The sequence below is a fragment of the Enhydra lutris genome, unplaced genomic scaffold (assembly GCF_002288905.1).
Source record: "Enhydra lutris kenyoni isolate GAN:26980312 unplaced genomic scaffold, ASM228890v2 scaffoldscaffold8, whole genome shotgun sequence".
Taxonomy (NCBI): Eukaryota; Metazoa; Chordata; class Mammalia; order Carnivora; family Mustelidae; genus Enhydra; species Enhydra lutris.
In genome coordinates, this window is record NW_019154092.1 from 36,830,636 (window position 1) to 36,846,559 (window position 15,924).

Consider the following 15,924-nt stretch of genomic DNA (forward strand, 5'->3'; position numbering starts at 1 on the left):
TATTTTCATTGTTCAGTAGAATTCCACTGTGTACACAGACCAAAATTCATTTATCCATTCACCTGTTGATACAAACTGATGTTATAAACAGTGGCTGATCCTCCAGGGGTGGGTCCCATAATTCCCATTCACCTTAGCTGGTGTTTGATGGCAATGCTGAAGATGTCCTGAGAGTTTTTTCTCCCCCTTTCTAAGAAGAGATGAGACTTTCATTTCCACACCAGTTTTCTAACCGTGTCTATCTGGCACAAGGACATGGGGAATATTAAAAAGAAAATAAAAGGCAGTAATATAAAATAAGTAATGGAAGAGACTAAAATGAGAAGTAAGAGAGCCAAAGAGAGGGAAAAAAAGGAAGAATAAAGAATGGTGCTAGAAAATAGTGAAAAAGTAAATAAAATACGGAAAAGTGAATATACTGTAGAAAAGAAAAGTCTTAGTGTACCTGGGTGGCTCAGTTGGTTAAGCATCTGACTTTGGCTCAGGTCATGATCTTAGGGTCCCGGGATCAAGCCCCAGTCAGCAGGGAGTCTGCATGTCCTTGTCCCTCTGCCCTTCCCCCCAACTCATGTCCTCTCTATCTCCCAAATAAATAACTAAATAAAATATTTTAAGAAAAGAAGAACGGGTAAGTCACAGAATTTGGGCATTATCCCCTTTAAGGGTCTAGCTGATTCATTGATGAGGACTTCTCCAGGAGAGTGGTATGGCAGGGAGGGAAGAGCACAGTCAGCCAAGAAATCCTTTTATTCACTACCCATATGCTCTTGAGTCAACTGCCTAAGCTCCTCAAGTCCTCTTGCTTCGGTAACATAGGGATAATCATAATTTTCCCAGATGATTGTTATGAGGATTAAGCAAAATAAAATAAGATATATGGATGACCTTGTTGCTGAATCACTAGTGATCCCTATTCTATTCCAGGAGATGCATTCAAGAAACTTAAAGCTTAGGAAGAAATAATAGAATTCTTAATACAGAGTCTGTTGGCAAAAAGTTTGAGTTGAAATGGGTTGGGCAAAAGCAGCAATTTATTCATGTCTTACAAACATGGTCTTACAAACATCATACAGAGCTGGCACAAAGGAACAGACACCATCTCATACACCATGCTTCCTTCCAAATCACTTCTATTGAGTCACAACATCAGAACAAGTCAGTTACTGAGTTACATGGTTCTTCAAACACAGAGACCTCCCCATGAGGGTGGTTAGATTGGCTAATCAGACAAACAGTTAATTTACATGTTTCATACAGTGCAGGATTTGCAACAGAATTCAAGATATTCACACTGATATAGTAATACATTATAAAACAGTTTAATTTTCAGAAGATGATGGGATCGCAGATGTCCCTGCCAGTTTCAATTCCTTTCTAGTTTTCCTTCTTTCTTTTCTTAAAAGCAGTTACAAAGAGTTTTACTCAACTTTTCACACTCAAAAACACTTTTAAATTTTAAAAACTAAAAACTATTTACAAATTATTCATTGTAATTTTAAAAGTATTCATTGTTGGTTTTGCTGTTCCAATTAAAAAAAAAAAAAAATCACCCTCCAGCAACCATACTTTACTTGGTACCACCATTACCTTCTGGCTGCTGTGAAGGATACTTAGAGTTGACTCCTCACAACTTTTCAGAACTCCAAAATAGACTCTACTCCATGGCCTATGATAACAAATATACATACAATAAAAAGGCCATCTGACCTCCCCAAAGCACACACTGACTATGATTCATTTTGTGTTGCTTTTATGGAAATGCTGTGAGGTGACCTTCTGGTGGATAAAGACAATGATTAGGGAATACACTTTTTTTTTTTTTTTAAATCCCAAAGTCATCTTAAAGCACAAAAAAGAGGCTGACTTCCATCTTTGTACATACAGAATGTAAAACATTTTCTTTACATTAGGCATAGTCATAAAAAGCATGTATGTTGTTGTGAAAATGCATTGTCATAGAATTTACAAACACTGAGATATCAAACACATTCTCAAAAACAGCTAAGGTACTGACACAAAACCTGACTCAAAATGTAAGTTTTTCAGTAGACTTTATCTCTAATTTGCATATTTAATAATTCGACTGTGTCCAGTTTCACTCACAGGCTCTAAAAACTCAAATATGGTGACATGACCCCAAATTCGTCCTTTCAGGTAATCCCAGGGTGCTGCTTTTCTCGAGCAGGTTTTCACAATTTCAGAGCCCTGGCACTGGCAAACCACAAAAGACACAAGTCTATAAACTGCTCCACAGACAACAGTTCAAGACAAATTAGCCTAGGAAAGATAGTGAAACATACTTTGTTGTGCTAATTTGACAGCCTAAATAGATTTTGTGTGAAAACGTGTAAATAATATTAGGCTTTGCTGTATAGCTATTTTTCAGGCATTACTTAATTTCTTGGTTTAGGTGATGCTTTCTATCTGGCAGTGGTTAAAACTTCAAGCCTGTCTGTGTCTTTCCAAATAGTAGCTTAGTCCTTTCTGGGGGAGGACAAGCTGCTAGAAGACTTAGTCATGTCCTTTCTGTAGACGAGGGACGGCCTTGAATGCACACTTGTGTACCGTACATATTTCTTTTCAGAAAGCTGCATTTCTAACTGGATTTCTAGCTGAAGTTTATTTCTTTACCCACTAACTAATTCCACAATTTCACAAAGGTAAACAGGGCTTTCGTAGACTACACTGATGTTTGTGAAGGGCAGTGAATAATTCAAGGCTGCAGTTCTTATGTGAGATCATATTTTCTAACAATCTGACTCACATATAACCTTAGGAGGGAGAAAAATAATTATTTCAGCCACAGTGTTCTCAACTCAGCCCTTTAATAAAATGATTTCTCAGCTTGTTCACTGTCCTTTTGAAACAAAACCAAGTTACTCCTGGTATAATAAGTTGTATCAAATAATTACAAAGAGAAATGACCATACACTTTTATATGCAAGACAACCATTTGCACATGACATAATGAATAAAAACAAGCTAGAGAACATTTCTTTAATATCTTTGGATTGAAATAAAAATTGATTTCCCCATCTGAAGAAAAATGGATGAATTTTCATAAGAGAAAAAGTGCTCTTCATTTGCAAATCCTAAAAATCTCATTGCTTTCCAGTGACATGTTCCCACAAAATCACCACCTCCTAAACCACATCTATCGCTTGGGATTGCACTGCAGGATTCATAAAATGCTCAGCTACTCTGGCAACCTGCAGAAGAGACTGAATAGCTCATGAAAATTTATCCAACTTCTCTAATATTGGGGGAAAATATCATGATACACATTTATAGTTACTTTCTGGTCTGCTAATTCAATCCATTTCAAACAACAACAACAAAAGAGCAGCTTGCTGTCACAAGCTAGTAATCACGAATCAGGAGAAAAAGGGAAAGAAAATTGCTCCTTTCTTAGTAAAAATCATTAAGTTCCAACTTATCATGGCTAGGACACTACCCATCACAGAGCATATGCCACTTGGCAATTTGTCTCCTGGGATAGTCACAGATCTCTTTCCAGTGCTCTCCACTGGTTCCTTCTGCAGCTGCACCCAGGACCAACCGCCCTATCACCTCATTTCTGGACCCCCTTTCAGAATCCAAAACCAGAAATTCAACACTTATCTCTTCAAGACCCTCACAAGGAATATCAAAGACAAACAGTTCATTGAACACCGCATTGGGGGTGCATTTCTTCACATGAGTCTTCTTTTTTGAGATTCTCTTTTTGGCATGGTACAGGTTCACTTTCACGTAGGGATCTGCAATGGTAAATGACAGACATTATCCTGGCAGAACCTGGCTGGAGAGTTGATCTTAACATAGTGGTGCCATTAGAGATTGATGCATGCCAATAAAATGAGATTGGAATGAAAAGGTGTCAGAACAAAGTGAAAATATGGATCAAGCTTGACCTCTCTATTGTCAACAAAATGAAAACAAGTAAGAATATGCAATGTGAAGAGAAAACAGTTCTAAACCATAGGATGGGAAAGGAAGTATAATGGCAAGAAGAAGAGATAATTAAAACAACAACAAAACAACAACAAAAACTTCTAATGGCTCATTCTGATTATGTATAACTCAGTCCAGAAAATAAGATAGAAGAAAAAAGCATTAGACAAGACCTAACCTGATTGAATTGTATGACTTTGGTAGAATCTCTCTACCTCTCTACTTTTCTGTTGTACGGGCATTTAGAATTCACAATGGCAATGTCCTTTAGTGCTTTAAATTTTGTGCTTCTTTAATCACCAGCTGGGTTTGCTTCCTGTTTTTCAATGCTCATCTTCCCTGTGCCACCCTTAATGTATGGATTTTAGGGTCATGCTACCTTATCATATATTTAATTATATTATTTTTGTCTCTTTCTGGTTGAAGCATGTGAGTTCATTTGAGTGTCCTAATCCAAAACTTTAAGATCATGTCTTCAACTGCCATTAATAAACAATAGTAGTAATAATCATAGAAATAGATGTTATTTAATGAAGTATATCTTTCTAGTCTTCACAATGCCCCCTCAAGGTCAGCATTATTACATCTAGTTTGTACAGAGATTATGAAAGACAGCCAAGATTATATACCAAAATGGAAGGGTTAGAATTTGAACTCAGATCATTTTACTCCATAGGTCATGTATTCTTTTCACTGTGATACAACAAGGAATTTTTTTTTAGTCACAAAACTAAAAGCTAATGTTTAAAGCAGATCCTTAAGGAATTATAGGAAAAATAATAAAAACAACAGAAGCATGAGTGTAGGCAGGCTCACCAAAAATACTAAAATTAAGAACTCTTCTCTCAAACCATTGAGAAATTTTTGGCTATGATCTCTTACCTCAGCATTTATTACTGTTTTCTGCTTCAAACCCATACAGTCAGATATCTATCATGTATTAGCAATGGCTTAGAACTTAGGCTAGATAGTTTTCTTTTTCTCGCTAATGGCACTAGCTCACATTGTTATTTCATTAAATGAGAAACAGAAAAACAATCAGATCACTTGTGCTTGTGAGTAAAATGTAAATCAAAGTCATGTTAGTTGCTAACTATTTTGCCCAATGTATTACTTATACACTGAGACTGAATTTTTCAGAAGCATTCTTACCTGAAAGTCCAGACACATCAGATTTAGGCAGGTGTCGAGCTTTTAAAACAACCACAGTTAGAGTATTTGTCGTGGATTGATAGCAGAGAGAGATCAGTAACTCACCCCGTCCTGAAGACTTCTAAACAAAGAGAGATGTGGTATAAATATTTTTATTATTTTTCTTGTTTTAAAATTCATACTTATAAAAAAATATTTTAAAACAATACAATATTGTTATTTAAATGTAGTTTTCCTACTTATTTTTATTTTAATATGCTAAAGAATTCAACAGTAATCACAAGGTTTTGTTCCGTCACCTTCTAAAAACAACTGTCTGCCATCTTGTGGTGGTTTTAGGTACTACTAGATATTAAAATTTGTAATGAGTTAGCCACACCCATTACTAGAAATCTTTAAAAGGATATTGAGAATACAGCCTGTGCTGAGGTATTGTTGTTGTTGTTTGTTTATCTGTTTTTACTTTTTAACTAAATGACTACTTTTTGAAGTTATTTATAAATGTCTAATCATTTGAATGGATCTGTGTAGGGCAAAATGACTCATAAGTTTGATTTGATTTTGATTTTTTAAAAAGCACTGACATTAGTGGAATTTAAATTCAGAGCAACTGACATTTATTCTAACTGCTACCATCTCCTGCCCCAGATGACTGATGGAGTTAAAATTCTCTGTCCCTAGCCCCCACTCAAAGTCCTCTTTCAAATCCAAGAAATGAATTAAGTATTTGAGGGAATTGACCCAGTTTTTTAATACTTTGTTTTTGGATGGTATCATAAGATACTTCTTTGTATGCTACTTAGATTTTATTTGTACTTTAAAGACATTTGTTAAGAAGACCAAGAACTCAAATTACAAGTTTTACCTGATATTAACAAATATGTAAACTCAGGGCTAGATTATAACTAAGAATGATGGCGGGCCAGAGCTCCTAGAACTTCAATCTATATACAAAAACTGACATGGGGTCATTATATGAATAAGTAGTTCAAGAAGAATAAGAGTAGGGAATAGATCTTTATTCTTACTCTGCCACTAAACACCTTGGTGTCTCAAACAAGCTACCTAATTTTCTGAACCTTGACTTTTCATTAATTTCAACAAAGAAACAAAGGTGATCTTTATGGTATTCTATAAAATCATGCCTTACAGAAACAAATTACTCTGAAGTACTACAGTTTAAATCAACTGAGTTCTGTTTTTAAAGGGGAAATAGGATTAAATTTGATATCTTATCATTGTCTAATAGTTTCAGAACTACCACAGCCATATAACTACAAAGGCAGAGTAACTCACTTCTTGTCATACAACATAGTGATGAACATTTATAATTCAATATGATGTGATGGCTCCTCTTTGAAAAGTCATTCCATAAAAAGTCAATACAACTTCCAAATCCTCAGGATAAACTGATTTAATTTTCAATTTCAATTTCAATTTCAAATTCAATTATGCTGATGTTAAAACATCGTTGTTAACTTGTTTATGAATAAGAAATATTTACCTGCATTTTAGGTTAAGTGGAAGTCCTAGTCAAAATACTTATGATAAACATTAACAGAAATATTTATATAAGTGCTATTTAAATATCCATAATGGATGCCTATTTATTTAATATAATTAAAATACTTTAAGCATTTCAGTTGTGGATTAAATTTTCTTTCATCTACTCTAGTCCCTTGTTCCCCATTTGATTATGATTAATAATAATTAAACATGGTAAAGATGATATGTATAAAAGTTATAGTTTAGTGAAAATCCCCTAGATACACAAAAGCTACATAAGAGATTGTTCCTAAATACTTTAAGCACTAAAAGTGAAATTACCCTAACATTTCTCTTGATAATCTCTCTGTTCATTAACATTTTTCCATCAGATAATTCAATTCCTGCAAGAGGAATAAGGACTTCTCCAATGATATCATCTCTTGAAAACCTGTCAAAACTCAAGATTGTGAAGTGCAAGGTCAACTCTTGGATCTGGGTGTACAGGATCCCATAGAATGTAAAGGTCTCATCAAAAGCCGGGTCCAAGGTCTTTCTCAGAACTCTGGTTTTCACTTTATGCTTCTTCTCTGGGAGGATCGTCATTTTGATATATGGGTCAGAGGTCATTGACTGCTCATCCATGGCTGGCAAGCCACGGGCTTCCTTGATATTCACCACAAATGCTTTCTTCTCGAAGTTGTACTCTAAGGAGAAGAAGAGGGTTCCCAGCTTCTCCTGTTTCTCTTCTGAAGTAATGGAAGTGCTGGACTTTAAGCTATCAGGGGAAACAGCCTCTTTCTCCCCTTCTGAAAAGAGCTTTGGGGTCACATTCTCCAGATCAGAAGGGCTACTAGCTTTGACGTTTGTTTTGGGAAAATTGCCATTGAGATCTCTCTTCTCAAGGTCAAGGTGTAATGAATTCTTTGGCACAGCTGGTTTATTCTTTACTTCATTTTTGTCATCTGCTCCAAACTTCTTCTTGCTACTTAGATTTTCAGGATAAATATCAACTCCTTTTAGTACGTGCACGAACTTATATGGAGGAGTCTTGTTAGACTTGGATGATTTTCTCTGACAGCAGATCCAAGCAAACAGAGAGACTGTGAAGACCAAGCCAAATGCACTGAAGATCCCCACCACTGTGGGGATTTCATCTGAAAAATCAAATGACCAATAAAATACATTAAAGGAGTGGAGTTGGAGATATGAGCCTATTTGAAAAGCGTGCTGGAGCTGGCAATTGCTGTAGGTTGCACAGATTGGATTACTTTCTGACTGTTCTTGGTATGAGTTATGTACACATTTCATATCACCTTCAGGAATAAACACATACACTGTGTGACATACAGAAAAGAAATACACTATGATAGAAACTTCTTCATTTCAGTAGGGGTTTTTTTGCAAATAAAATAAAAAGGTGACCAGGCTTAGGTCAGGGATGAGGGATGCTAAATGACCCTGACCTACCTTTGCTTTCTCAGATAACGTGAGTTAACTATAGCATGATAAATCAGTACTAATTTCATTATGCTTTCTTGACATTTTGAAGCTTTCCAGAAGCATCAATTTTTACTGACTATGAAACGCTAAATGCACATTCTTCAAATACTGAGAAATTTTGTATTCTTATTAGTTCGTTATTTATCCCAGATTCAATAAGGAAACATCTAGGGACTAGTGGTTCCAGGAATTTTAAGAAATGAAGGAACATTATCTGCTATTATCACAAACTCATCAATAATTTCCACTTCAATTATGGAACACTGGTAAGAGAAATGTTACATACATTAAGGAAAAAAGAACAAAAAAAGATGAACAGCAGGGTATTGTTATTATATAACTTATACCACCGCAAACTCCTGGTATACAAACCAAAATTTCTCAGACACTGAATTATCTGAAGTACAAATCCCTAAGTGGGATAAAAGCAAAACAATGGCTACAAATGAATCATCATTCTTTAACATGTATTAAGAGTGAATATAGATAATTTAGAGTTCAATTTTATCCATAACTGATTTTTTTCTAACATTTTTCCACATGGCAAATGGTAATAAAATTGAACTTGGCATTCTTACCTTAATGAGGGCACATTAAATTACTGACATCAGGTAGCATTGATTATTCATGAAGCTTATCATGCCCCATATGTAAGCATATTCCCCCAACTAATGATTAGTAACACTGTGTAAGTAAAAGCAGTATTGTTACAGCGGACACAGAGCAGCAATTGAGTCAATGTTTAATTTAATCATAGTGAATATAACTAATGTAGTATTATCTGGATTTAGTTTCATTCTTGTGTATTTTTATTCCAACTAGTGAATAGTAAAGTTAGAGGTCCCAGTCAGGAAAGGGTTAAGGCTTGTTGGAATAACCCCTGAAAGAACAATCTTTTGTTACTCCCGTTCCCCATCCCCCCAAATCTTTTGCCTATCTACTTCATAATTTCAAAACTGAACTCAAAGAATATAAGAATCAGTAATAACAAATAAGAGCAGACATATATAAGATTAAAAAACAACAGTAAAAAAATTCTATAGTTTAATTAGATCAAGGAACTGATCATGTAAAGATGAAAAATAAACCTTTGAATTCCCCAAGTAGAAAAAGCAGTAAATACTACAGAAAAAGAATGAGGCGAGAGCTAAAGATAATCAGCTAAACTTAGTATCAGCTTTTTGGTTTTTCCTCCTATTCAAGTCTCTGTGGGGGGAAAAAATCCACTCCTGACTCTCCAATAATCCCAAGGCCAAGAAGCAAAACCAAAGTCATTAACTAAGGCGGTTCCTTAGCCAATGCTAGGAGAACAATAAATGCAATAGAAGATGATCCTTTTTTTTTTTTTTCCTAAATAGACCGATGGCTCAAGCTAGAACATATTTTTCCCTAGCACTATCTCTGAAAATGCCTCAGTATTAGAAAATTTCTTATTTTCAAATCAGAAATCAGGATAAACATCACAACAATATAAACTCAATCACCCAGATGGAAGGCTGTAAAGGAAACTCATTTCTGAATATAATGTCACAGATTGTCTCTATTCAATACTTATGTCATAAGGCAAAATATTCAATGTATCATGGAAAGACACACGTACTCCCTCTGTATTCTCCACTGATAAGGTCTTAAGCTTCTGAGAGTAAAGACCTCAGTCATTTCACTCAGTTTAATAACAATTATCATTTATTCATAAATATCATTCCTTATTCACAAACTTCTATAAAATTTCCTGATTTTTTGAATACTTGTAAAGTAAGTAAAACTTCATCTCCTGTCTTTGAAATATAATGGGACCTAAAAATATGACTTTTTAATTTGAAGTACATCTGATTTTATTTACTGAGAGAAGGAGAGCAATGGGGCCAAAAATTTGGTATAGGAAGAGGGAAATTGAACTGGAAAATAGGATTCCTAATTTTACTTTCCAGTAGCTTTTAGTTAACTGTTTGACGTGCAATACTTCTCTCACATCTCTGGGCTTTGGTCTAACCTCACCTGCGAAATGCAATGAACCAAGTCAATTCATTTCAAATACCACTTTAACCCTAGCATCATAGGATTCTCTGTCTTCCACTAGCAACATATTTCAAGGATACATAGAAAACATAGATACAAGAAAAACATAGCAGAGAAAAAGAGCCTTATGGTAAACTCCAAAATAAAATATACACCCCAAACCCCCAACATTCAAGTTGTTTTATACTGAGATCAAACCCTTATGTAATCACAGAAACATTGGCTTGTCCTGGTAAGTTAAAAACAGATTTACCTACAAATAAAAATCACCTACAGAATTAATGAAACCAAAAACACACAACAGACTCCCTTTCCTTTACTTAGCGTGTGCTGCGATTTACAGAGCTACATGAACGTTTAGGAACTTCTTGGATGTAAAATCTCCCTAGCAGAAGGCAATTTTGAGGAGAAAGATAGCAAGGAAGGGAGAAACAACAGAGATAAGCCACGATTGCCCCTTTACAGTTCTCATTTTCTTTCAGATTACCTACCTAGGAAATCTATATCCAGCATCCCCTGAAAACACAACAAGAACAACACCAACATCACAGCCCACTCTGGAGTATTCAAGAAACAACCACAGTTATAAGTTGAGTAACTTGCTTACCAAATTCTTCCCGGCTGGTAGTGATCGGAGCCATTTTTTGCTGCGTGTTCTGTCCGAGGTGCTGAACGGAAAACTCCCTGGCTTGATTCACTTGCCTGGATCTGAAGCGCTGGCTTTCCTGAGTGCTGAAAATAACAGCGCGAGCTCAGGGGACCTGCGCCTGGAACGGGAGGAGGCAAAGAGGGAGGTCCACTTGCTCTCGCACAGTGATTTGCCACCCCTGTTCCTGTTTTGGCTCTTCTGAGAAGCTCGTCTCTGAGACACTAGACGTGGCTGAAACCCGAATTGACGCAATCCTGACGCTACAGGGTTGAAATCAGCACCTGCCCTCCTCCCCTCCGCCCTCCAAGCCTCTCCTCTCCTTCTCTCTTCCTCCCTTCTCTCCTGAGGATTCAACACATTCTCATCAATTATTTTAACTGTTGGACTACTGGAGATTAGCTCTGCTACTCTGTGGGGGCTCAGAGGCACATGGAGATGAGCCCCCAAACTCATTCCTGTCAGTTTCTAATAGAAAATCTTCTGATCATCAAGATCAGTAAAAGCGTGTCTGTGAGTTATCAGAATAATGAAATTTACAGAGGTGATTCAGGGTAAGAATGAGAAGAGAGAAATTTCTGCATCAAATGAACATTGTGACATGCAGGAATATGTTTCTCCCTTTCTAATTTTTTCTTTGATATGTTATACCTATGTTAGAAAAGAATCCACTGCACATTGATCCATTTGAAATAAGACAACAGTTTTCCCACTATAATCACTTATTTTCTAATAAATAATCTAGACATTTTGCTAATGCTGTTGCTCCATCTGTCTATCAGCTCTCCTCCCTTTAATATCTGACATTTGACCAGTTAAAGTACTTAGGAACAGATGGGAATAATCCCTTCTATATTCAGACTCACTTTCAGTTATGACTTTTGCATATAATGAGACTGCTCCTGGAATGACATTTCTGGTTAAAAGCCCTGACTTCTAATAGGATTGTGCAAAAGAGTTACAAGAATCAGACCAAAATTGAAAATGAATGAAATTGATAATTATTGGTTAATTTCAAAGGAATATTATTTTTTCAAATATATTGTTTTCTGAACTGATGATATTTCTGGGGTTGAGGAACTGGAGAATATCTGGTGCCAGATTCTGATTAATTTTAATCTGAAGAGTGTGCCTTTTAAAACAAATATTTAGCAATTTTCCAAAGGAGAGAACTCAGGTTGTAACTCCAACTGTCAATTATTGCTCCGCAAAGAATTCCTTTGCTCTGGAGCTCAGTGAGCAAATGGCATTCGGTATGTGTTGGGATGGGGGAGAAGGGGGGACTGGGTGGCTCTCAGAAAGCTACTGTACAAGTGACAGTTTCCTCCACATTGGCAAACAGTCACTCTGAGCGTCAGGACTGTGTCTGGGGAAAAATTAGCTTCAGTCTTTTGCATCATGGAAAATTTTATAAACCAAAGTCCTTTTCTTTCCCTTTCTACTTGCTCCCACATTCTTGGCATTTTAACATTCTTCTAACAGATTTTAAAAAAACCTTATATTGTCATGCTATGAAAACACACAAATTAATTTACTGTATTTATTTTTTTTCCATTGGCAGAACCCGTATTTTGTATCCTTATCTTTTCACTTCATTCACATTACTTGCTTCCTCAGTTAAGCATGAACCTAGTGGGATTGTTCCTAGGAATAGACATTCATTAGATGAAAGTGGCATTTATTTGTTATGCATATATCACAGGTAAACAAAATATATGGTGTGAGGCTTACCAGAATGTGTATTTTCTAGCTAAGTTATTGCTACCATATGGTTAAACTCATTTGTTGTAAACATAAGTACCTTATTTGTATGTTTTATATAAATTAGTATTTCATTAATTTTACCTTCAGGTGGCAAAATGCTGTCATCTAAAACCTGTCTAGACTATTTAAACTCTGTTTCTACAGAACTCCATCCCACCCTGGGCTGTCTCATTTCTAAGGACACATTGTGATAAAATTACCTCTTGCCCAGAGCTAATGCTATTGTGAATATAGTAACCGTTTCACTGCTTGCTTTCAAAGCAAACAGAAATAAATGTTATTAATTAAAATGTCAGTTGTTCCCCTCATTGTCATTTGATGAACAGCATATTCTTTGTTATCCAATCTCCTTAAACAAGCTGCTACCAGCACCAGATGAGGAGTGGGAAGATGATCGAACACAGAGGAAAAACCTGTAAGTTTCTTACGTTTGAGATTTATACCCTACCACATTATTACATTGTCCTCTTTCGATTCAGCAAACAAGTAATCAATTTGCTGACGTGAACAATACCATTCTAGCAGTGGAGACTTGGGAGGAGGGGTTGTTGCTAGGTAACCACCTTTTTGCCACCCAAAACACACAGCCTCAAACAAGTTCCCTCCCTGGGAAACAGACCATTCTGTACAAGTGGCAGTGTTTACTTCAGAATGATTCTTTGACTGTTGAAATGGTTCAGTATTTACCCTACTTAATTTTGGATTCCGGTTACAAATATCTATACACACTTTGAGAAACAATGAAAAGAACACTTGAGTTCTGTTTGTTTTTAAGAAATCCAGTTGAATTTAAGACTATTGATGATTCATTATATGATTGTTTCCATCCATTTTAATCATTTAAAAATAGTTTAATATATAGTTTGATAAAGCTTATACAGTTTATTAATTAATATAGTTTAGTCTGTATTTTCTCTGGTCCCTTACTTAAAAATAGTATTATTAGATGTGTTTAGGATCTTCTGCTAGGCAAAAGAATATCTCAAAAGGTTTTGAGAATGTTCTGGTGATCTTCAGTAATCTTTAGTAATACCCAGATTAGTAATACAAAGGCATTTTACTGGTATGTGGGTGGAGTAGAATGAAGTATCTGATAATGGAAAATGGATAATTGTTTTAATGTTCCATATCATTCTATTAAGAATGCTGGCTCTGATGTTAATGGAAAAGATTTATATTACAAGCACACCCAACTCCAAATCCTGCAAGACAAATGCTTTCCCAATTAGTATCACAAGAAATCCTTTCACTATGAACCACTTGCACATTTGTTTTTCTTCAACATATTCAGTATTTACTCTGTGACAACCTAAATTAGGATTTGAGGGCTCATGAGTGAAAAACTCATTAACCCAAACCACAAAAAAGCTTATCATCGCTCTTCTTTTCTTCTTTCTTTCAATACACAATTATTAAACATGTACTAATTCTTAGGTTTTTGGTAAGTAGGGGATATATATTAGATGACAAAAATGATCCTTATCCTAATGGAGCTTACTGCCTAAAGGAAGAATAGACAGTTTTCCCTCAGAACTGGGAAAATAGATGATAATTACATTTATATTTCTTTTGCCTGGTATTTCCTATTGAGATTGGTCAGCAGTACCATTTTCTTATACTGCATGCAAAAATAAATCCAAAATGAATTAAAGAACTTAAATGTGAGACCTGAAACCATAAAAATCCTAGAAGAGAGCACAGGCATTAACTTCTCTGACATCAGCCATAGCAACTTATTTTTTGAGGCAAGGAAAATGAGAGCAAAACTAAAGTATTGAGAGTACATCAAAATAAAAAGTTTCTGTACAGTGAAAGAAACAATCAACAAAACTAAAAAGCAACCAATAGAATAGGAGGAGATATTTGCAAATGATATATCTGACAAAGAGTTACTAACAAAAACATATAAAGATTTTATAAAACTCAGCACTGCAAAACCAAATAATCAAATTAAAAATTGGGCAGAATACATGAACAGATATTTCTGCAGAGAAAACATACAGATGGCCAACAGACATATGAAAAGTTGCTCATCATCACTTACCATCAGGGAAATGCAAATCTAAACTACAATGCTATATCACCTCACATCTCTCAGAATGTCTAAAATCAAAAATACAAGAAACAACAGGTGTTGGTAAGGATATGGGGAAAAAGAAACCCTTTAGCACTGTTGGTGGGAAGGTAAACTGGTGCAGCCACATGGGAAACAACATGGAGATTCCTCAGAAAGTTAAAAATAGAATACCCTATGATCCAACAATCACACCACTAGACATTTACCCAAAGAATACAAAAACTCCAAAGGGATACATGCACCCTTATGTTTATAACAGCATTATTTACAGTAGCCAAGATATGGAAGCAGCCCAAGATAGATGAATGGATAAAGAAGTGGTATATATATATATATATATACATATATATATATATATATATTCAATGCAATATTATTCAGCCATGGAAAAGAATGAAATCTTGCCATTTGCAATGACATGGATGGAGCAAGAGAGTATAATGGCAAGCAAAATAAGTCAGCCAGAGAAAGAAAAAAATATCTATGAGTGCATTCATATGTGGAATTTAGAAAGCAAAACAAATGAACAAAAGGAAAAAGAGAGAGAGAGAGATAAACTGAGAAAGAGACTCTTAATTATAGAAAACAAATTGAAGATTGCCAAAGGGGATGTGGGTGGGGGGATTTGTTAAATAGATGATGGGGATTAAGAAGTGCACCTGTTATGATGAACAAGCACCAGGTGATCTATGGAATTGCTGAATCACTCAATTGTTCACCTGTAACTAATATAACACTGTATGTTAACTAACTGAAATTAATGTAAAAACTTAAAAAAAAGGAAAAAGCAAAGATTGGTCGGCAATATATCACCGCTATTCAGTCTGTCCTTATTGACCCTCTTCTTCAGAATTGTAGATTCATTATTATTGTTAGAGTCAGATTGCTTTCTTCCTCTTTCTGTTTGTCCATATCTTCTCTCTCTTTTCAAAGTCAAAGTTTCATTACACTATAAAAGTTTCTGACTTACCAGTACTCAAGGATTCATTCTGATTTAAATTCTTATAGCACTAGCTCTACTGAAATCCTTTAAAACAGGTTGACATATTATTAGCTATATACCAACAATTTCCAAAAACATAAATCAAAGGCCTCCATCAATTCTCACGCCAAATAATCCACAAGGTTCCCATTTGTTCATGATCTTCCTCTCACAAATTTTTTCATGAGTCCTGACCTCATTTTATTTTTATATTCCAGGCCTATTTTTAAGTTATGGTCTTTGAAGTGACTTCTCTAATTCTTGGGTCTTGGTTCTTTAACAAGCATTTGACCTGGAGCCATTTTAAAAGCTTATCTTGTTTCAGTTTACCTTGAAGATATTTCT

At 35.3% G+C, this 15,924-nt stretch overlaps 1 protein-coding gene across 1 annotated transcript; it reads right to left on the reverse strand.

The window, feature by feature from the left end:
• Window positions 1-1,042: 1,042 nt before the first annotated feature.
• Window positions 1,043-11,054, reverse strand: LOC111142631 (synaptotagmin 4). Its single transcript, XM_022495939.1, has 4 exons — window positions 10,718-11,054; window positions 6,931-7,745; window positions 5,104-5,224; window positions 1,043-3,758 (listed from the first exon to the last, which is right to left on the reverse strand). The coding sequence occupies exons 1-4, from the start codon at window positions 10,749-10,751 to the stop codon at window positions 3,451-3,453; spliced, it is 1,278 nt and encodes a 425-aa protein (XP_022351647.1). The 5' UTR covers window positions 10,752-11,054; the 3' UTR covers window positions 1,043-3,450.
• Between the last annotated feature and the right edge of the window lie 4,870 nt (window positions 11,055-15,924).

What these genes read in the sequence shown, in the direction of transcription:
- LOC111142631 (XM_022495939.1), bottom strand. Translation starts at nt 10,751, where the DNA reads ATGGCTCCGATCACTACCAGCCGGGAAGAATTTG. An exon ending in TTATCAAGAGAAATGTTAGG is followed by an intron (nt 5,225 to 6,930) that starts GTAATTTCACTT and finishes CTCTTTGTTTAG; the next exon opens with AAGTCTTCAGGACGGGGTGA. An exon ending in TGATGTGTCTGGACTTTCAG is followed by an intron (nt 3,759 to 5,103) that starts GTAAGAATGCTT and finishes TTACCATTGCAG; the next exon opens with ATCCCTACGTGAAAGTGAAC.